The sequence below is a fragment of the Symphalangus syndactylus genome, chromosome 4 (genome assembly GCF_028878055.3).
Source record: "Symphalangus syndactylus isolate Jambi chromosome 4, NHGRI_mSymSyn1-v2.1_pri, whole genome shotgun sequence".
In the NCBI taxonomy this organism is placed as follows: domain Eukaryota; kingdom Metazoa; phylum Chordata; class Mammalia; order Primates; family Hylobatidae; genus Symphalangus; species Symphalangus syndactylus.
In genome coordinates this window covers 147,998,495-148,022,704 of record NC_072426.2, presented here as the reverse complement: position 1 = coordinate 148,022,704, position 24,210 = coordinate 147,998,495, and the positions used below count along the sequence as shown (strand labels likewise).

Below are 24,210 nucleotides of genomic sequence, written 5' to 3'. Positions count from 1 at the left end.
TAAAATAAAAACAATACTTTTAATGAGCAATTTAAATGTTTGTTACATTCACTAAGAAGATACACGAATTGCAAATAGGCAGAAAATGCTACTTGACATCATTAGCCATTAGCAAAATGCAAATTAAAACCACAATGAGTACAAATACACACATATTAGAAAAGGTGAAATTAATTTTTTAAACAAATCTGAATTTACTGATTACTGATAAGAGTGCAAAAATCTGTAACTCTCATATATAATTGATGGAAGTGCAAATAGTACAGCCATTCTAGAAAACAGTTTAGCACTTTTTTTCTAAATGTAAACATACACTTAATATGACCCGGTAATCTCACTCCTAGATATTTACTTACGAGAAACAAACAAGTTTGCTTACATAAAATCCCATACATAAGTGTATACATCAGCATTATCCATAATCACAAAATACTGGAAAAACACCAGAAGTCCATCAATGGATGAATAAGCCCTGTGGCACGCCCGTACAATTGAATGCAACTCAGCAGTTAAGAGGGATAAACTGATACACATAATAACTTAAGTCAAGAAGGAGCCAGACTCAAAAAGTTAAATATTGTGTGATTCCATTTATACAACATTCTAGAAAAGGCAAAACAATGAGGATGAAGAAGGCATCACTGGCTTTGAGGGAATAGGTGTAAGGATGGTTTCAAGACAAAAGGGCAACACAGGGAATATTTGTGGGTGAGAGCTCTATTCTGTAACCTGCCTGTGATGGTGGTTACACATCTCTATGCATTTGGTACAGCTCTGTATGTAAGCTCTATCTGAATTTTAAAACAAATTAAAGCAGGAACATTAACAATAAAATGGCTTAAAACAACACCAATTTTATTAGGTCTCACATGTATGTGGATCAGGAATTTGGGCAGGGATTTGCTGGATAACTTTTCTGCTCCTCTTGTCATTGTTATAAACTCTCTGGTTTCAGCTGGAGGATCAGCTTGCCTTAAGCATTCAAAATGGTTTCATTCATATGCCTAGTGCCTTGGTGAGGAAGCCTGGAAATCTGGACCTAGCTGGGACTGTTGACCAGAGTTCTTTGGCTCCTCCAGTGTAGCTTCTCAGGGGTTTCTAACTTCTGACATGGCAGCCAGCTGTGTCTCAGAGCGCTTCAAGAGACAGGGTAAAAGCTTTGAGGATTCTTGCAACCCACAGGACATCTTTAATCTGACACAGTCGGCCTTCTAGTGACATTATTTACATTCTTCCAATATGCAAAACATAAACACCCCTTCCTAAAGACCCCAGCTTTTTTGTCCCACTATAGCATTGTTTTGAAGTCTGGAATTGTGTCAACTAAATTAGATGCAAGTGCAAATGAGGTTCCCAAAAGGTGGATCTTATGATTCCTCTTGATCAAAAGACCTGTGAATTTAAGAACAGGTTTTCTATCCCACATGAAGTCGGCCTACAGAGGTGATACAGAATAGGAAAACTGCGATAGGGTTAACATGTTCCAATTCAATAGGGAAGGGGTGATGGGAAGTACATTGTAGTCACTGGTTCGTAGCAATTCTGAAGCCTGGGAAAGCATATCCTTCCAGTTACATTATTAAGGCCCAGTCCTGCTCCCAGAAGATGTGGATCTTGACTTTACCATTTTGGCTCTTGTTTCTGCCTTCTGAGTTACCTTTCCTTTTCTGTAAAAATGAGCCATGTTTGCTACAAAGTAGCCTTTTCATACTGCTTCCTGCTCATAGAAATGTGGGAACCTTGCAAGCTCTTTGCATTTTGAACTGTCCCTGTCCATTTCAAATGAAGCCAGTGGTGCTTCTACTAGTCTAATTCTCTTAATATTTCTGTGGGCTTCCTATGATTCCCTACCTTGGGCTGGGAATCAAGATTCTTTGAGATAATGCTCTTATGATTCTTAGAAACTTTTTAATCTAATTGAGAACATTTATGAGGCACATTTTTAATATTTCTGAAGTATAGGCAAGGGGTCGTAGTCACATCCTTGAGAAGATCTTTACCTTGAGCCCACAAAAAAGTGAAGTGGAATTTTTCAGGAATTTACCAGAAAATATTCTTAGCCAAAGGCAACAGTTCATTAGTTGCATATTCTGTTTTCTACATTACTGAAATGAGTTGTCAAGCTTTCTGCCCCACAATGTAGGGGTGGATTTTCTTTTCTCTCCTCTAATAAGAATTTCCTTCTCGTTCCTTTAGCCATCACAACAATCTCTTCAAATCCTTGCAACCTACTTCTTGCTACCTGCTCCCAGAGTCAAGGGAACATGTTTTAAGTTTTCTTCTTAGAACAGCACCCACTTCTAGTTTCCTAGTTCTATTCCAGTTGTTGCTGCGTAGCAAACTATCCCAAAACTTTGTGGTTTATACAAAACAAACATTTTATTATATGCCGTGATTTTGTAAGCCAGAGATCTGAGCAGGGCTTTACTGAGCCTTTTCTACATGGTTTGAACAGAAGTTGCTCAGTGGAATTCAGCTGGTATATGGGCATAGTCCCTGAGAGAAAATAATCTGCTACCATAAAAGAGACCTTTCCTATGAGATGGTGTCACTTGTAGTAAGCAGTATGTTATGTGTCATGCTGAGTTATTTTGATAGCAAAAGGCCTGAATGAAAAGCAGTGAGATCTCAGTTGTTGTTCTTGTCCTACAATACACCATTGGCAAAGATGCTTAATTTAGTCCATGTGTTCTCATCACTTCAAATAATTTTTCTGTCATGAAAGTATTCGAGTACAAATAGCAAGCTAATTTTACAGAGAAAAGAAATATCAATAGATTCAGAACAGATCAAAACTATAATGTGGAAATGAAATAATCATACTTAAGTATTTCTGAAAGTTTCAGCTGCGACATTATGCTAAACCTACACTAGGATTTACATTCAACAAAATATGAATTTCCTCAAGTTTACATGCTCAAATAGAAGGTAATACAGGTTGCCAAATATTTGTATGCAATTCAAGAACACACCAAAATTTTGTGACCTATCTTTTGCCTATGACACCCTACATTCAAATACTTTTAAATATGTATGCATAAGCCCAAATACCTGTAAATGTAGAAATATTAAAATGAGTGGTGTTCTCTACCCAAGTAGAAAATATCTAATGATTGATTACATTTTTCTTTTAATTCTGATTTTAATAGGTTATATATGTCCTGTTTAGTTAAGAGTGAATTGTGGACTTTAAAATTTTATTTGTTGCAGAAACAGCAAACATTTCATCTGTTACTGTCAAGAGCTGTCCTAAACGAGGCAGCAATATTCAATGATAGTTTCTAAAAGAAGTTAATTCCTCTCCAACTTTACAGTACGCTTAGCCTCCACAGAGCTCCTTGGCCAATCTCCAAATCAATAAACAACTAGTTAAGAATTATCTGGATTGCTCAGAAAGAAAACAAATGCAATTTAATTTTTTTCTTTGACAGAATATTTCATTAACTAAGATTCTTCCAAAGTGGAACATTTTTCCTTTAATTTTTAACCTCTCACATTTCATAGTTAGTTATATGCCATAAAAGCTCTCATGAATTAAAAAATTCCCAAAGAAAATAAGTGGTTTAAATTTCTGAAAATTTAAATATCAGTTAAAATGTATAACTGTGATAACAAGCATGAGCACTGGCTAGGCATGGTGGCTCACGCCTGTAATCCCAGCACTTTGGGAGGTCAAGGTGTGCGGATCTGATGAGGTCAGGAGTTCGAGACCAGCCTGGCCAACATGGAGAAACCCCATCTCTACTAAAAATACAAAAATTCACCAGACGTGGTGGTGGGCGCCTATAATCCTGGCAACTTAGAGCTGAGGCACCAAAATTGCTTGAACCCAGGAGGCAGAGGTCACAGTGAGCTAAGACTGAGCCACTGCACTCCAGCCTGGGCGACAGAGAGAGACTCTGTCTCAAAAAAAAAAAAGCCTTAGCATTCAGAAAAATTTGAAAATAATTATTGGAATAATTATATTTATGTTCAGTTTCCTTACTGAGGACAAATGTCAAATACAACAAAGTTTTTTGCCAATAATGTCTATTCCTTTGTTCTTATTTACTAAACCATATCTTTTATCAAATGCCAAGCTACTACATGGTGGTACTGTAAACTAGTTCAACCATTGTGGAAGTCAGTGTGGCGATTCCTCAGGGATCTCGAACTAGAAATACCATTTGACCCAGCCATCCCATTACTGGGTATATACCCAAAGGACTATAAATCATGCTGCTATAAAGACACATGCACACGTATGTTTATTGTGGCACTCTTCACAATAGCAAAGAGTTGGAACCAACCCAAATGTCCAACAATGATAGACTGGATTAAGAAAATGTGGCACATATACACCATGGAATACTATGCAGCCATAAAAAATGATGAGTTCGTGTCCTTTGTAGGGACATGGATGAAACTGGAAAACATTCTCAGTAAACTATCGCAAGGACAAAAAACCAAACACCGCATGTTCCCACTCATAGGTGGGAATTGAACAATGAGAACTCATGGACACAGGAAGGGGAACATCACACTCCGGGGACTGTTGTGGGGTGGGGGGAGGGGGGTGGGACAGCATTAGGAGATACACCTAATGCTAAATGAGGAGTTAATGGGTGCAGGAAATCAACATGGCACATGGATACATATGTAACAAACCTGCACATTGTGCACATGTACCCTAAAACCCTAAAGTATAAAAAAAAAAAAAAAAAAAAAGAGTGTGAAGGGAAGTGAGAACTTTTAAATAGATGAAATTTTTAAATACGTGTGTGTATAACTAAAAATCTAGATATCTTTAAACTGGAAACACTTGAGGTAGACAAACTTGGTTCACATTATTTGTTTATTCTGATAAAATTTGATCTTATGCAGGCCCAAAATAAATCTTTTTTTCTTTGTTAGTTCTATAACATTAGTCCCGAATTACATATGATATTAAAAAAAAACACTGATTAGTTTGAAGTAAATAGATAAACCCTGACAGTGTCTGATGTCGCTATCGTGAAAAGTACTTGTATGCAAGATGAGGCTGTTAGGCCTTTACAAGCATCAGTATGATCCTGAAACTTTATATACAGGGCAATTTTACTTATTATTTCTTCAATTCCAAATTATTTTTAAAGCATCTAGTTTTATGCCTGGAAAGTTAGTATCATTTTATTAATAGTAGCTATCGTTTTCATATTTTATGATGACTGTGGATTCCCATGGGTTTTGCGTATAATACATATATACAGGCATTGTGATGGCTTATACATGTACATGTACATCATTATGTATAGAGCACTCACTTCCAAAAATATATCTCTGAAACTATTACATATTACATATCACCTTACATATATAATTGTCTCAATAAGGCCCTTCACGCTTCTATAAACAAATGACCTCTGTGTTCTTAAATGTATCATAAAACCTTGTAAAAACTTATGCTAAGTGAAAGAAGCTGCATGCAAAAGGTCAGATATAGTGTGATTCTATTTATTTAAATATCCAGAGTAGGTAAATCTATGGGGACGGGAAGCAGATGAGTGGTTGCCAGAGACTAGAGGAGGACGAAAGGAGATCACTAACTGGATACAGGATTTCCTTGTGGGGTGAAAAAACTGTTGTGAAACTAGGTGGTGGTGGTGATGACTGCGTAATACTGTTAATGTATAAAATGTCTCTGATGATAAATGTTATGTACATTTGACCATGATTTTTTAAATTTTAAAAACACATTAATAAAATAGAATACAGTTTATATCAGACATTTAAGGAAACACACTAGTTGGAATGTCTTCAAAAACATTATTATTCTACGACGCTATTATCCACCTCAAAATTTTGAAGTATCTCTCAACTTTTCTCAAAAGATTTTCTTCCCATTTGTGGGAAGAAATTCTTAGAATTCTGATTTGAAGAGCATTTGTAGTGTTGATTGATAATAGAATGTTCCAAAGACCAAATGATACTTCATTTCCCCAGAGACTTTCACTGTTTTAGGAGCCAAGTCATATGTTTCAGTAGTAGAACAATTGTTTAGTGAAGGTCCAAAAATAATAGTAAGCAGATGCCCACGTATTAAATATACAAAATGAGGCCAGGTGTGGTGGAATCCCAATGCTTTGGGAGGCCGAGGTGGGCATATCACCTGAGGTCAGGAGTTCCAGACCAGCCTGGCAAACATGACGGAACCCCATCTCTACTAAAAAATCCAAAAATCAGATGGATGCAGTGGCAGGTGCCTGTAATCCCAGCTACTCAGGAGGCTGAGGCAGGAGAATCGCTTGAACCAGGGAGGTGGAGGTTGCCTTGAGCAGAGTTGGCACCACTGCATTCCAGCCTGGGAGACACAGCCATGCTCCATCTCAAAAAATAAATAAATAAATAAAATAAATAAATATACAAAATGCAAAATAATGTCTTATATGTAAATGATTATGTTTATTTTAACATGCAAATTGTGTAATTAACATGAAGCAGCAATAAAAGCAATCCAGAGAGAATATTCTGTTGGAATGAGTGGATTTGTGATGCAAATTTCAGGTCATGAACAAAAGTATTAGTGGACTTCCATGTCCCTGTTGTCTAAACCAGGAGAAATAGATGAGCTTCCTCTTCCTAGTGGGTATAACGCCAAATGGAGTGAACTGGAGTTTAGGAGCTGAGAAGTGGGCAGAAAAATGATGTAGAAACTTCTGCCATTTTTTTCTCCTACCCACAGGCTTGTTGACACAACTTGCTGTGAAGAACAGAGTGCAGTCCACCTGGTTATCTAGCCTATTTTTTTAGGGCTGAAAATTAGTCATACAATTAGCAGACAAAGGAGAATTGAGTAGAAATATTAAGTGAGCATCAGAGACAGAAGGGGCTGGTGGATGAATGGGGCTTGTGGAGCACAGCTGTGCAGCACCTTAATGGGAGATTAATTTGTTACCTTGCAATCCAAGAGCAACAAAAATTACTATTTTTCATTGACAGCAAGCAGCTACTAGGAGTACTGGCCCTTTGTAGATGTTTACACCTAAATCGAGGCACCCACAAACGGAAAGGACTATATTAATTGAAATCAATTTCTTTCAACTTCTGAAAGAGTATTCCCATCAACTAAGTTTACCTCTCCAGAAATTATTGCATTCGAGTGTACAGAATGGGTAATATTCTTAGTGGAATACAGCTTTGTATTGTTTTTGCTAGTATTTTAATTTTCAATCCTATATTTACCCATAGATTACTAAGTGAGATATGAAGAGTGTTATTTAATTGATCCAGCACATTTTATGTTCTAATCAATCCCTCTTAATTGCATGTTTCCAGAATTGGTACACAATTAGATAGCTTTTTAAAAAAATTTTGGAATTTTAAAATCTTCTTTTTTCTGAGAGAATAATTGTACATATGGATAATGGAGAAGTCAGAGGGAGATTTAAGATAACCTTTTAAGCCTCCAAATAGTTCTTATAAAATGACTTTCTTCCCTGTTGCTTTAGTAACAGAGAATTGAAAGGCACTTTCCCAATGGGCCATTACTGCAGAATCAGTGGCCCCAGACGATCACCCTCCCTGTGGTGGGGTTCATATAGCAGATGGTATAGGCAACATGGGGGATATTATAGAGATGATGTTAGAAGCAATTATTGCACCATTGGATGTCGGTATTCTGTGCTTCCTGACGCATGGGAACCTATATTGTACAGGACTTCAGAACTGTAAAAGCTTATACAGCTAAACCAGTGAGACATTGGTAGGGAGTTTGAACTTCATTCTTGTTTATTTGACAAAGGTGAGTTATTTTCTGATCATTTTGAAATTTGCCAATATCTCTGATTAGGATTTTTTAAAACAGAAAGAATTCTGGATTATTGTTTCCATCTGGCTATGAATCCAGTGATATTTACCTTAAGTGTTCTACCCTCTCCAATTACTGGCCAAAAAAAAAATCTGTTGTTTTAGAGATGTCGTCAAAAACTGGTAGTAATATTGTATTCAAATCAGTTCAAAAAAATATAATAGTTTCCTATTGCTACTGTAACACATTGCCACAAATTGAGTGGTGTTTCTATTCTTTTATGAGATGGTCAGTCAGGTGTGGCCACAGAAGAAACAGGGAGACTCAGGAGAAAACACAGTTTATTATACTCACAGGTCCTAGAGACAAGAGGCGCAGCATCCCAATGCAGGGCCATGTGGGAAAGACATCATGGTGGTCAGGAGGCAGAAGGTAGGAGCATGAAAGTTTAAGCCACAGCCTTTATTGGAGTTTCTTCTGCAGAGGCAGGCAGGGCAAGGTGAACTGTTTATTTAGGGTTGCTTAGTTTGAATAATTTTGCCAGGCTTTGGGCTATAGAGATGGTTTCTAGTTGCCTGGTACCTAGCCCTGAGATGACTAAGGCACAGGAACACTGTCTTCCAGGTGCACTGGCTGATAGAGGAGGGAAGGTTCTGAGGTTATTAGTTTGTTTACTCAAGACATGCTCCAGGCCGGGCCCTTTGCTGTCTCTGAAATTTGACTGGCACTGGGAGAGGTAGTCTCTCCACAGCCAGAAGGGTTTTTTAAGATGTCAAAAAAACATAACATACAGAAAACTTTAAAAATATTTATACTGCAAGTGGCTTAAACAACACAAATTTATTACCTTACTCTTCTTGAGGTCAGAGGTCCAGTGTGTTTCGCCAGACAAAATTCAAGCTGTCTACAGGGCAGTGTTCTTTCTGGAGACTCTAGTAGAAAATCCATTCCTTTGCTTTTACAGCTTCTAGAGGCTGCCCACATTCTTTCGCTCTTCCTTGGCCCTTTTCCTCCAGCAGAGACCCAATCAGTTTCACATCACCTCATTTTGGCACTGACTCCCTTCCTCCTCTTTCAGCTATAAGAATTCTTATGATAACAAGATTTATTTTGGTATATAATTACATACATAATATATATGTGATGAAGTATAATTTAATAACATAAACACTATTGAATCCTTTACCTAGACTTAGAGCTAAAACATTACCAATATTAAAGATATCTGTATAATTCACTATCTCATTCCCCAGGATTTCCCTAGGTAATCACTATCATAAAGTTGGTAGTTATAATTCTATATTGATGAATATGTGTGTATATACACACACATACATACACACATACATACACATAAAGATATATATATGTGTATATATATATATAGAGAGAGAGAGAGAGAGAGAAATTGCTTGGTTTTGAATTTTACAAAAATGGTGCCATACATTATATCCCCAGCATTTGCTTTTTTTCTTTTTACTGTTTTACATTTATAAGATTCATCCTCATCATTGGAAATAATGGTAATTTATTTTCACTACTAGATATTTGATTTTATTGACATGGCACAGTTTATTACGCATTTTTCTGCCAATGGATATTTGAATTGGTTCCAGGTTTTGGTTTGGTTTGGCTTGGTTTTTCATTAGAGCTAACAGTGTTGCTATAAATACTTTTGTATATGTCTTCTGTTGCATAAGCACGAGGATTTCTTTAAGTTTTGTATTTTGAACTAAAATGTTTGTACCCTGAGTATGCATATATCAAATTTATGTCGCAATGTTAATTTTTCCATTTTTTTTTTTTATTTTTGAGTTGGAGTCTTGCTCTGTCACCAGGCTGGAGTGCAGAGGCATGATCTCGGCTCACTGCAACCTCCACATCCTGGGTTCAAGTGACTCTCCTGTTTCAGCCTCCCAAGTAGCTGGGACTACAGGCACATGCCACCACGCCCAGCTAATTTTTTTATTTTTAGTAGAGATGAGGTTTCACCATGTTGGCCAGGATGGTCTCTATCTCTTGACCTCGTGATCCACCCACCTCAGCTTTCCGAAGTGCTGGGATTAAAGGCGTGAGCCACTGCACCTGGCCAGTTTTTTCCATCTTTTAATACTTTTTGTGGCAAGGTATAAAGGATTATTTTTCCCTGTATTTTTGACAAATTCTGATATCATCAAAAGTCTAATTTTTAACAGCCCAGTAAATATAAAATGGTATCTCATTAATATCTTAATTTGCACTTCTTTGTTTACTAATGTGGTTGAACATTTTTTTCAGATTCTTATTGAGTATTTGCAATGCCTGCCTTGTAAAATGTTGTTATTGTTTTGGCCATTTTTCTACTCAGTTGTTTGTCTTTTTCTCAATTATTAGTATGAAATATTTTAAAGCATGTTAATAATCAACTGTCAGTTGTATATGTGGCAAATACCTTCTTGCAGTATAATTTATGTTTTCATTATCCTTAAGTGACCTTTGGATGAACAGAATTTCTTAATTCTGACGTCATAGAATTTATTAACCTTTATTTTATGATCAATATTATTGTGCTTTTTAAATAATTTGCCCTACGTTAAGTCCACATACTCTGCTAAATTTTCTTTTAAAAATTTTTATCCATCATATTTGAACTTTTAGTTCACTCCAAGTTGCCTTCTTGAGTAGCATCATGTTGAGATGTAATTTAACCTTTTGTCATATACAAAATGTGTTGTACAAGGCCCTTTTCTTCTTCACTCCAGGGAATTTTATTACAGGCAAGTTATTTCAAGTCTAGTTATTAGGACTTCTCTTAGGGTGGTACTATTTTGACTGTCAGTTTACTTGCCCCTTTCTTTACACATTTTCACAAATGGCCAAAATTCAGAAATAATTAATATAATTGGTTGCTGGGTATAATGGGATACTGTGGCTATGAAGAATCAGCCTTAAAAAACCATTTTTGAAATGCTGAATTTGGTTATTTAATAGCTTTCCATCTCAATGTTCATTTGCAGAAAAAGCAAAACCAAAACTGTAAGGAGTAGTAAAATCTTAGTTTCTAAGGTTTTCAGGACATCGTTATTTTTGTTTTGCTTTGAACCCTGGCCCTGAACCAAAGCATAGAAAGATTTAATCAAGCTAATTAACATATTCATCATCTCACTAACTTAATATAGTTTAGGAGTGAGAATGTCAAAAATTCATTCTTTTAGCGATTTTGAAATATACAATACATTATTATTAACTGTACTTACCATGCAGTACAATAGATCACAAAATCATATTTTCCATGCTGTCATGAATGACAGGATTATTGTCATCCAGTGGCCTCATATGGTTCTTACTTCCCTAAACTAAATGTATTAAGAGGCAGAGATATTTAAGAAAGAGCATTACAATGGTTATATGATAACATTTGGCCTTGGTGACAGGTGACTGTTGCTTTTTCCTTGTATTTACTTAGAAACAGAAACTGAAAGATACTTGACATCTTTTCTAGTGCACATTTGGAGCAAAAAGTGTTCCCGGAAGAAATGAAAATGTATCTGTAAAGTTTATCACTAGTACTAATAACATAAGGATAAAGAGATTCTACCAAATTTTATTACATATACTGCAACTTAAAGAGTACTTTTATTTTTGCCTAAGTGTGGTGAACAGCTGCAGAGTTCTAAATCAAGAAATGTCACAGCAAAAAATGCTTCAAACAACTTGATTATGTATCTTATAAATCAGTACAAATGTACATTCTTTACTAGTCAGTTGTCTTTCCTGGCAGGTATGATTATAACTTGACCTTGTTCAGTCTTCTCCTGCCTATAAAGCAGAGAGAGACTGATTTGGTCAGTCATTGATTCCTGTAGTGATATTGAGGGCACACACTGGAGAATAGCGAAGGAAACAAGAACTGGCCACCAACCATGGAGCTGTGCTTCCTGGTGCCCTGGACTATAGGCTAAGAGAAGATGACCTGTTCTAGGCTGGTAGAAGCTTGTTCACATATCCCCATTTACAGGTTCTGTAGATCCTTGTGGCAAGTGAGATTTCCACAATATCGTGAGCTTTCTGTCAAAAAGCTGAAGTGAACTCCGCTCCATTGTCACTGTGGAAGATACATGGGGCAGCTAGCAAGCAGAAAAAATATTTTCTGGTATGTAACCTTAGTTGCAGTTAGAAGATAGTCTCAGGGCACAAATATTGATCAAGAGGATGTACAGATTTGTAACATTCAGTACAAACTCTGACTTTGACCTACCAATAACATAAGCAATCTACCTGCTCTGATATTATTAAAGCATCCGTTGTGATTGGCTGGTTACTATATTCTGATGTCACATAATTTGGTATTCAAGAAATAGAAAAATAGATGAAAACTGGTTTTCAGTTCTTGTGAGTGTCTTCAGCCTTGGCTATTTTGCATGCAAATGAAGTGGTCTCATAATGTTTGCTTTAATCATGCTTACAATGAGGTCTATATTTAATTTATTGGCTCATTTCAAAAATCTAGAAAAAATTATTTATAAAGACATATGTGGTACTTATTTTCATATACTGTGTATATACAAACACTACACATATACTCAGCTGTCAACATTTGTCATTCTATGCATTAGTCCAAAATTGTGAGCAAGAATTTAGTTGAAATCATTGACTCCTTTTAAAATTAACTATGAAAGATCTAATTGGGAAATCTCTTTAGCCAAACCTTCTTGAAATATTATTGACAATAATCATCCTTTATTATTCTTTGATTATTATAAAGTTAGCTTTTATTTTTCTCAAATTACTTATTTCGTAGAACTTACATGCTATCTTAAACATGAGAAAATGGGCTTTCATTGTGAAAAAGCGTATATGGTCATTTTTGTAACGCACAGAGCTTTTAAGAAAAGTTCACTAAATATATTCTGGATGTTACTGGATATCTATTAAAATAAATTATTCTAAAAATAAATGCAAAGATGAAAATATCTTTCTCTAAGTGTCTAACAGCATTCCAGCATTTTATTCTGACAAAGCAGGAAAGTAAAATTTGAATGGAAGAGCAAGTTTTAAACATGATAAATTGTGGTCTTTTCTTTGGAGGCATATAGGTCACTGAAGACATGGCCAAAACCTCAAAACTAGGATGACCTTTTAGGTGGTAATCAGTGAGGATCCTGGGGAATGGGAGTACCCGAGGATGGCATTGGTTCCTGTTATAATTCAGAAAAACCCAAAGAACAGTACATAAGATCCAAAACTCTTTTTTATAAGACTTTATTTTTTAGAGGAGTTTTAGGTTTACAGCAAAATTGAGAAGAAGGTACAGAGATTTCCATCCTCCCTCTGTCCCAACACTTGTATAGCCTCCTCCATTAACTATACAACCCATCCCCAAGACGGGTACATTTTCTACAGTTGATGAGCCTGCCTTGGCACCACACTGACACTATGGATTCTAAACTTTTTAAAGCAGGGTTTTTTTCTTTCTTTCTTTCTTTCGTTTATCATAGGATTACAGAGTGAATATCTTTCTTCGTCAGAAATGGAATGATCCCCGCCTTGCATACAGTGAATATCCTGATGACTCTTTAGACCTTGACCCCTCCATGTTGGACTCCATTTGGAAACCTGATTTGTTCTTTGCCAATGAAAAGGGTGCCAACTTTCATGAAGTCACTACAGACAACAAATTGCTAAGAATTTTCAAAAATGGAAATGTTCTTTATTCAATAAGGTGAGTTGTGGACTTAAGTTGCCGATTTCAGTGAAATAGAATATAGTGCCTTGTTGGTTTGTTTGGTGAGAGTTTTGAAATTTTTGAAAAAGTGCTATCATTGTTACACTTCAGTTCCTCTAATAGATTGTTTCCCAAATATGTCTGATCAATAATAACAGATCCAAGTTCCAGATTCAGGAACTATATAAGGAATTCTTGGAAATCCACTTTTTAAACAAATGGCCCTGGTGATTCTTAACATCAGCTAGGTTGTCAGGAATCTTAAAGGCAAAGTGAAAGGCAGCTGAATCATACATTGTGATAATACTTCTATGTATATGTGTCTTCTTTAAATATTTATAGGTTAAGAAATGTTTAGGTTTCTCATCTGAGATACATTTTACATAGATTATTTTTCGGGTATATGTGTTGTTTATTAAAATATCCTTGAGCTTCTCTGGTCATTCTTTTGCATTTTTGCCCTAACTGTTCAAGTTTCATTGTTTCTAACATGCTGCAAAGTGATGATTTGTTGATAAACTTTGAACAAGGCAGGGAAGAAAAAAAATCACTGTATTATGTGAAAATGGATGACAAAACCTTAATCATGATCCCTGGAAAAGATCTTATTTACATTTATGTTCCTCATTATTGACTTATCAGAAGAGTGTATAGCATTAAAAAAATCCATATTGAATAATAATTAATACCAAACAATAAACACTAATAAAAAATTTTTGACAGTTGAACTCTAGGATTCACTTAACTTTGGCAGTTCATTAAATATGAAACAAATGTAGAGTCAGTAAATAGCTACTTACGTGATATGCTTGATGATCTTTGTCACGTCTGAAAAAATCTTCTAAAACGAAGTGATTATTTAAAAATTTTCCATAATTGTTTTTCTAATTTAGGTTAATTGTGAAGAACAGGACATAAGAACAGAATTCATGTCCTGTTTCTTAGAAGAGGGAGAATATGTTATACTTGTAGCAAGAGCCAAATATTTAAATACTTTTATCACCAGTATCATGTTTTAAAAGGTATCAAGGTAGGCTTAATATTGAGGTCTTAGGCTTAAAATTAATTCACTCTATTTTATCTCTCTCTTATCTTCTCGTTTGTAAACTTTCCTTCTCATCAGGAATGGGGGTATTTGATTTGGAGTTCATATATGCCCAATATCAGGGATAAAATAGTAGGATTCTAAAATGTAATCTTAATAGCTTAGTGATTTTGAAAATGTTTTTTTCTGCAAAGTGGTTTTATAAATAATGCTTGATCCCATGTCTGCTCTTCATCTCTGCATCCCAATATATTACGCCTGCTTTTCACATTTACCTATTTCATGTGAACAGATTTCTTTTCCATACATTTATTGATTTCTAAAAGTGACAGGGTGACATCACTCTATTGTGAATTGACCCTTTCATCAGAATTCTGAGAAACAACTAATATGTACTAATATAGTCTTGAGTGATTAACTGCTACGTATGACACAAAGGAAGATTTCAGGTTCCACCACTAATAAGCCCTATATTCCCATATGGATGAATAAATTAATGGTGAATTCCAGGTCTATGCAAGAAAATTTTGCACCTTTTAAGAAAATTACCAAAAATCCACCCCCCCAACCCCGCCCCACCACGAAATATCAAAAGATAGTAAGAATCTCACTTCTGGGAAGATGGAACAGACATACTTTTTTCTATTCTACCTGCTAAGTACAACTAAAAAACCTGGACACAGTACATAGAACAAACTTAAGGAGATGCCCAGTGGTGGATATAAGCACAGGCTGGCTACATACCTTGGAACCTGAGGAACGACGTGGAGGTGAATTCCCAGAATTTTCGTTTTGCTTCATACATCCTAGACTTGAAGATGAAGAAACTGGCAACATGGCAACATCAGCGGGTACAGACAAAAATCAAAGTCCCAACAAAAGCCTAATTTCTCTAGCAAATCTAACATTCTCTAGATGTTAGGAAAGGGGAAGCCTAACAAGACAGAAAAGCTTTAGACAACTGCTTTACTCCAGCCCAACACCACAGGAAGAAATGCAGTCCTACTTAAGACAGCAAAGCCCAAATGAAGAGTCCAGACTTCCAGTCTTACGAGGTGGCATTGAGGTACCATCACACCTAACTCAAGATGGTGTCAGGAAACGACAAATAATGTACTGGATTTTCATGCCCCACCGTCCTATAGTGAGCTTTATACCTCACAGTGCCAGGAAGACCACTTAGAAAGCCAGGAATTCCGCCCTTTCCCTGCAGAGACAAGGCATACCGTCCTTCTCTGCCGAGGTGGTTTTAGAGAAGACTTAGTGGACAGTCAATATTTTCAACATCACCTAGCAGTTATGAGGCCACTCCCACCATAGTGTCAGTGGACATCATGCTTACACCTGGGACATCCAGCAATAAGGCAGAGCGTCTCCCCTCACAGGCCTGTATAGAGAGTGGTTAGGAAACAGACACAAGATAACACCTTCCCTTGCCTAAGCAGAGCAATGTCAGAGAAAACCAAAAAAGTTTAAATAAGAGCCAGAGTCTAATAAAATAATATTTATATGTCTAGGCTTCAACCAAGAAACATTCATCATACAAAGAACCAGAAATCATACAAAGAACCATAAATGTTCAGTAATTCTGGAAAAAGACAATCAACTGATGGCAACATCCAAATGACAAAGATGAGATCAGGAGTGATGGCTCATACCCTGTAATCTCAGCACTTTGGGAGGCTGAGGCAGGCAGATCGCTTGAGCCGAGGAGTTTGAGACCAGCCCAGGCAACATGATAAAACCCTGTCTCTACAAACAAATACAAAAATTCGCTGGGCAAGATGGTGTTCACCTATGTTCCCAGTGACTAGGAAGACTAAGGTGGGAGGAACTCTTGAGCCTAAGAGGCAGCGGTTGCAGTGAGCCCCGATCACACCAGCGCACTCCAGCCTGGGTAACAAAGCAAGTCCCTATCTCAAAAGAGAAGACAAAAATGTTAGATATCTGGCAAAGACTTTAAAGTAGCCATGATAAATTTGCTTGTACAAATATGCTTGAAACAAATGAGAAAAATAGAAAGCCTCAGCAAAGAAATAGAAGCTACAAAGTGAAACCAAATCAAAATTTCAGACGTAAAAATACAATAATCAAAATGAAAACTCAGTGTATGGGTGGAACAAAAAAAATAGAGAAGATAGAAAAGAGAATCAGTGAACCATAAAACAGAATAACAAAAATTACTCAATCTGAGCAACAGAGATGAATAGATTGGCCGTGGGACCTGGGAAACAGCCTCAGGGATCTGTGAGATTACAACAAATGATCTAACATTCATGTCATCAGAGTGTCAGATAGAGGGGGGAAGGGGTATGAAGCTAAAAAAAACTAGAGAAAATAATGGCTGAAATGTTAATAAATTTTGCAAACGGCGTGAGCCTGCAGATTCAAGCAGTTGAGTTCCCAAACAGGATAAATCCAAAGATGTCCATATGAAGACACATGATGCATAAACTTCTGAAAACTAAATACAAATCCTGAAAGCATCCAGAAAATAATGATGTCTTATGCAGGAAAAACAATTAGAATGAGAGTAGATTTTTCTAGACGTCATTGAAGCCAGAAAGAAGCTACAAATATTTTTTTAGGTGCTGAAAGGAAGGAACTCTCATCTGAGAATCTTGTACCCAGGGAAGATATCCTTCTGGAATAAAGAGGAAATCAAAACTTTCTTGGATAAAGGAAAATAGAGAATTAATCACAAGTAAATCTACCTGGAAAGTGTGGTCAAAGAAGCTTTCTAAAAAAAAGAAAATGATAAAAGAAGAAGCATACGAATATCAAGAAGGAAAAAAGGACACAGGAAGCAAAAATATGAGTGAATGCGATAGACTTTCCTTCTCATTTTGAGTTTCCTAAATTATATTTGACAGTTCAAGCAAAAATTATAAGACAGATGTAAGGGGAAAATGAAAGAAACAAATGAGAAAATTTTTTTATAAATGCCTTCACAGAAGTTAACAAGACCAGTAAGATCTCAAGTTGTCTAATATCCCTTCTGTGGTCACATGACTTGATGTTAACTGGGAAGATGATTTGTCAAGATATATAAAAATATGAAGTTCATTTATCCTTCAATTCAGCATTTCTATTTCTAGGAATCTAAATTACATACGTATGTGTACATAAGATATCTTTGACAAAGAGACCCACTGAAACACTGAAATAGCAACAAAGAAGGGCCTATATATGTTCACTAATAAGAACATGACTGAACACAGTGATAACCCCATATTATGAAATAACTTGCATGAGATAGACCTGAGTGTAAGCCTACATGATATATTTCAGTTCAAGAAAAATGTTTTGTATGTTTTTATTTAAGGCATATATATATATATATATATACATATATACACACACACAAATATATATATGCATAACTATGTATGTAAAAATATACATATATATAAGTCTATAGAAGTTTAGATGAACCCCAAACAATTTAGAAAGGAATAGGAATAGTGGAATTTGGGCAGGAATAAAGGGGAACTGTACATTTTGCTATATGTAATTTTATATTGTTTGAATTTTTCATAACAAGTTATGTATCACTTACGAATTAAATACATATATTTTAAGTTATAAAGTCTCTTAACATGAGGTTATGATTCTTCACTCTTCTGTGCTGTGGGTTCATGAATGTTATCAGGGGACCCACGACAGGGTATAAATAAAATAAATTTCATTCCTTCCTGCTAAGTTAAAAATTATTTTTGTAAAAGGTGTCATTTTATTTTTAATTATATATTGAAGTACTGTTTCACTTCAGACAGATTTGGGGTTGCATAGGTTACAGAAATATATCACCAGGTAGCATGGAGTAGTCATTTTGCAAAGATAGAATGTCTAGATTATTTATTGTAGCTGTTGTGTGTTTGTATGTAACGTGTCTTACGTGATTATAAATATTTATTTGTTTATTTTAAGTCTTATTGGAGTTGGACAATGTCAACATAAAGAACACACTACTGAGCTTTTAGTACGTCCCTGATCATTGAACAAAATAGAATATAAAAGCTAGACTACTTTTTGTGTGAGGGGCTTCTTGCTAAAAATTTGTCATAAAGCCAAAAGCGCTTAATTCTGTCCATCCTAAAAATTTGTCAAATAGTATAGATCTTGTTATTAAGAAGATTTCAAGATGATAGTTGTACTAAAACCCTTAACTGTGCCCATCCAAATGCATTATATTAAAGAATACTAAATTTATTATATTGAAAAGCTAAATAATTTAAATACAATTAATGAGACCTTGCTACCATGTCCCCTGGAAATGCTCAAGTATTTTCTGTCTTAAAGTATTGGAATAAAACTGGAATTATGTCTCTTATAAATGACATCATCCATTATGAATTGCTCACATTTCTTCTAATATTTTGAAGAAAGGTATGAAATAATTTAGAAATGCATCTTTTGTCTTTCAGTATGAATTCAAATGAAACAGATGGTCTCTCGGCTCCTAGTTTTTGTTTGCTATATCCTGGCTCGCACAATCAAAAAATTCATTTTTTCTGAGTTGTTTTTGGAAATCTCACAGGACTTTGAAATCTTCAAATGCTTCATATCTTCAGTTTCTTTTGTTAACAAAAATTGTGCTAGAAAAAGAAAAAACCTTGTTGAATTTACAAATGGAGCATCTGTTATGTTTCATGAGAGATCTGGCTTTCCTGCGTTTTTAAAGAAAGAAGCAGCAGGTCCTTGCAAAGACGACTAATTGAACTTACATATTTATCTGTATTTCCTCTGAAACCCCATTAAAAAAAGGAAATAAACGGAATAAAGAATAAAAATGTCGTTAACACACAGGAGAATGAAAGTAATGGGGAAAAAACAGCAACAGATGAGTGATAACATATTTAGGAAACTTAAAAATGAATGCACTTGTGAAAACTGACTTGGACAGAGATAGTGGAAACCTACTTCAATGTAGGGGAATTCAAAAGGAAGAGAATAATTAATATTTTCAAATTTTTAGAACTGTAAGGCACCTGGGACTTCAGAAAGTAGAAGCCAGAAGAGATCTAAAAGGAGTATAATTTATTTAAGCTTTGTAGGAAAAGTGGACCCTCTATTCCTGATTTCCTTCCCATGCACTCAGGTTAGAGATTGCCCTTTTTACCTTTTGAACTAAGCAGGAAGCAAGAGGACAGAAAATGCTGAAGAGGCTCTTTCAAGAGCTTTAGGCACAGGGGTTCCAGGCACAACTGGTACCTGTCATGAGGCATCAGACCAAGAAAATAAGAATGACAGGACCCTTTGCTGGCCCTAAAATGCTGAAAGACAGACTTAAACTTCTTCCACTGAGCAGTAGACAAGAATACAGATGATAGACATAGATATAGATATGGATATAAATATAGATATACAGATAAATTATACCTATAGATACATGTATAGGTAATATGACTGTCCAGAGGTTCTCCAAATGCCAGAATCTGTAGATCTTTTCTCTTAGGCAAGTTAGTTTCCTATTTTTATATATATATATATATATATACACACACACACATATATACCCATATATACACATATGTATATATATACATATATAGATATATATGTATATATACACATATATAGATATATATGACATATATAGATATATATGTATATATACATATGTATGTATAATACACATACACACACATATATACACACACAATTTTTTATATACATATATGTATATATACACACACACACATATATGCACATATATTTTTTTCCTCTTAGTTATATGGCATTTATATCTGTCTTAGATATGTAGATATATATGTATCTGGAAAACTAACTTGCCTAAGAGAAAAGATCTACACATTCTGGCATTTGGAGAATCTCTGAGCCGCCGTATTACTATCCTACAGTTAAGACCATTACTCAATGAGCCATCTGCTACTAACTGAGCTCCAGATAGTTTTTAGTACCTCATTCTTAAATATATTTAAAAGTTTATGAAATTTATAACATAATTATTACTTATATTTATGTGTTTATATATGTGTGTGTATATATATGTTATATATAACAAAAAGTTATGCAAGAGCTATAACAAACTACCAAGCTTAATCATGAACAAGAATTACATATTTATAACATGTAAACACTGAATATTAATTTAACCACAAATGTTTATATAATTCATGAATGTCACTTAAAAGTTCACACAGTTCTCACTTTGGGAAGCTGAGGCGGGAAGATCACGAGGTCAGGAGATGGAGACCATCCTGGCCAACGTGGTGAAACCCCATCTCTGCTAAAAATACAAAAGTTAGCTAGGCGTGGTGGCGCATGCCTGTAATCCCAGCTACTCAGGAGGCTGAGGCAGGAGAATCGCTTGAACCAGGGAGGTGGAGGGTGCAGATCACACCACTGCATTCCAGCCCTGGTGACAGAGCAAGACTCCATCTCAAAAAAAAAAAAAAAAAAAGTTCACACAGTTCTATAAAACATAGAAAAACAGTTGTACTTTTGCCCTACCCATCCTTACCCCCAGTTCTGGCTTGTCAGAGAGGTAGCCTTTGTTTAGCTATCTGTCTACCACTCACATTCATATACTTAAGTTGCTGTAATATCATGCTTGATTTTTAAAATATTTGAAATTGTCTATTAATTCTTATAAAGGATAAACAAGAGTTTGTTTCCCTGATATGATACTCCATGTACGTTTAACTCTCTACCACTGACTTTGGGAATCCACTACTTTTATAGCAAGCTGTAAGCAAGCCTTCTCTTTGAAAGATGTTCTCGTCTCTCAAAATTATCAGCTGCATAAACAACCCTGGAAAATGGCTCAGATAAAAGAATGATGAGAGCTTTGCAGTCTCGGTATACAAGCTAGAGGAGGTATAGGAGCACAAGAGGATCAAGGAGAAATATATCTCCCAGCCCAGATCGACACTCTGCTATTGACTAGGGGTGATTTGGGTTAAGTCTCTTTATTTAAGGCTTATTTTTTCTTAGATACGTGGCAGTGACAATACTAATTACCTTGAGCCTGAAATAACGTATTAAAATACATTAAATAAAGCATGCAGCATAGTGCCAGACATACAATAGGCACTAAAGTTGTTATTTTTACCTTTTAAGAAAAGTACACGTTCTGTTATTTTCCAGAATCATAAACCTCTACCGCATGGACTCTTAAGTTATTAACATGTCTCGGCCTCAGTTTTGTCACTTGTAAAAAGAGGATGGTAATATCTTCACCACAGAATAATGGAATCCCATCATAGGCAGTTAAATATGATATACTTTCTTACTTTACTAATATTACTAACAAACCCAACTTTTATACTCATAGTACAGAGGCATTCTTGCATTAAAAATCAAATCACGGGAAGAAATTTTATGTTAAAGATGCTATGCACAGCAACTTGACAAAGATCATGATATAATTTTAATTTTTATTTAAGCTAAATATCACTCTGTGAAATTTGTGAAAATAAAGTTTACTCGTATGATAATATGTATTTTTAACACTGATAACCATTAATTTTTAAATAAGAAAGCAAACTTATTTCGACAGTTGCTTTTTTAAGTGCTGTTTATTCAGGGGTAATCAATTTACAATGCTATAAAATACATGTCATAAGAAGAATTTGGCATACATGTAATTGTGTATGTTTTTCTGAAGCGGTCCATAGCTTCATAAAGAAACCATCAACAATACTGAGATTGCTTTGGTAATGGGTTGTTAATGATTGTCTCTATGATCAGATGACAATTAAACTCCAGAAGTAGGTTACAGAAGCTCATTCTAATCTCCCTTCTAGGGCTCCAGCAATCTAATCCCTCCTAAGAGTGATTTACCCCTTAGAAAATCATTCATAATGATATACCAAATCATTCAAATATATCAAATCTCTGGGAAAATTCCTTATATTTTCTATAGTTTAACTACATTCCTCTGTTTTCTTTTGGAAGAATTATTTATGTAGGTTTTTATAAAAATTATTTATGCATATTTTACTTTAAATTTCACTATAACTATAATTTCACTATAAATAACTGATATGTGCATGCAATGTATCATTTCTTGTATTATAAGAAATACATAATTTAAAATGTCCTATTAATTACAGAACCCATTTTCATGATAAAATGCTTCAATGCTTTTGAGAGGCAGTATACTTAAAGGTTAAAAGCATGAAATCTAGAACTAGAACCCCAGGGCTGCAAATTCAGCTGTAGCAATTTTTGCTGTGTAATGTCAGGTGAGTTACTTAACCTCTAAGTTTCCTCATCTCTAAAATATGGTAATATCATTTACCTATTCTTGTAAATTTGTAGTACGGAGTAAATGAGTTAACATACAACAAGTGTTTAAAATACTGCCTACTGCACAGTAAACATTGTCTAATAGATGTGTTATCTAATGTGATATTACAGATAATATAGATTAAAACTGATTAAATTGCTAATTGAGGCCATTGTTTTTATGACACAAAATAGAGAAATATTAGGATCTAAAGAAATACTCATTTATATACAAAGTCTATAATAGAGTCAGCAAACATTTTTTAATTCAACTAGTGGTTGAGATAAACACATTAAACCATGCTTATTCAAAAATGGGCAATAATTGAATTTTAATGAGGTCAATTGTTTGTCACAAATTATTATCAGCTTTTTAAACATTACTGTTTCACTAAGTACTAATGTTAAAAGTCTTTCCCAAGACTTCTTAAAGGAAAAGAAGAAACGCCATATCCTGTTTATGTATCTTGTCTCAGAAAGAGAACTTAGTGTCCCTCTTACACAAGTAAACATTTATTTCCAAAACAGTAGAATGTGATTAATTGCCTCTTGATTTAGTTTTCTTTTGATGTGGTCAAGACATGTCTTTAATTTATATGTAGTGTTTTGATAAAGAAATTCAGTATCAAACCCACCAAGTTGGCACATATTTTTCAGTATGCTGTGAAAGGAGCAATTGTATTGTACCTTAAACAAAAAGAAAGAAAAGTCAACGAATAGATTTTTTCAGGATATGATTTATGACAGAAGTCCTACAAACTGTGTTTTTCTTTGCCAAATAATTCCTTTCAAGTGCTATTTTTTTAGAATTATGTAATGTCTCTTTTTTTATGCCAGAAAAATAGCCAGGATATGAATTTGACATCACATGCATGGTGAGAGCATGGAAAAGATTCTGAGAATGCTATTTACTTCCAAACAAAAGGTCACAGAATTAATTCTGCAAGTCAACATTTGAAACTGGCTGTCTGAGAGCCTTGGATATTTGGAAAATTTATGTGTGTACATTCAAAATGTATGTGTACATACAGTTCTAATAAGCCCTTTCACAAGGCAAAAAACATTGTGTCTACCTAATTTTAAAATTGCCTTTTTAAGAGAGAACTTTGTAAATTTACACAATCATACTTAACGTAGCTGAGCCAGGAGAAAAATTCCTTTTGAATATTGAACTCTATGAATTATTCTAGTGTGTTATGGACTCTGACTCAAATGAATTACCAGATTATCCTCCTAAGACTCTTAAAAATTCAGCAGCTTCACTGTCTGTCCATTTATTGGACCTAACTCACCAAGCATACTCTCTGTAGAATATACATCATTCTAACTTTATGTCTATTGTCTACATAAAAATGTCAGCTCGAAGAATGTGGTTATATTTAGTAGAGCTGCGGACTATTTTTTGTTAAAACTTAAACAGTTCTTTTTTATTCCTTTCTT

The 24,210-nt window shown here is 35.0% G+C and overlaps 1 protein-coding gene across 3 annotated transcripts in view; it reads left to right on the top strand.

The window, feature by feature from the left end:
- Positions 1-24,210, top strand: part of GLRA3 (glycine receptor alpha 3) — a 186,760-nt gene that overhangs the window by 86,461 nt on the left and 76,089 nt on the right. For all 3 annotated transcript variants that reach the window (XM_055276442.2, XM_055276441.2, XM_063638452.1), the window contains exon 4: positions 13,243-13,466. In XM_055276442.2, the coding sequence (XP_055132417.1) occupies positions 13,243-13,466 (224 nt within the window). The remainder of the gene's footprint in view (positions 1-13,242; positions 13,467-24,210) is intronic.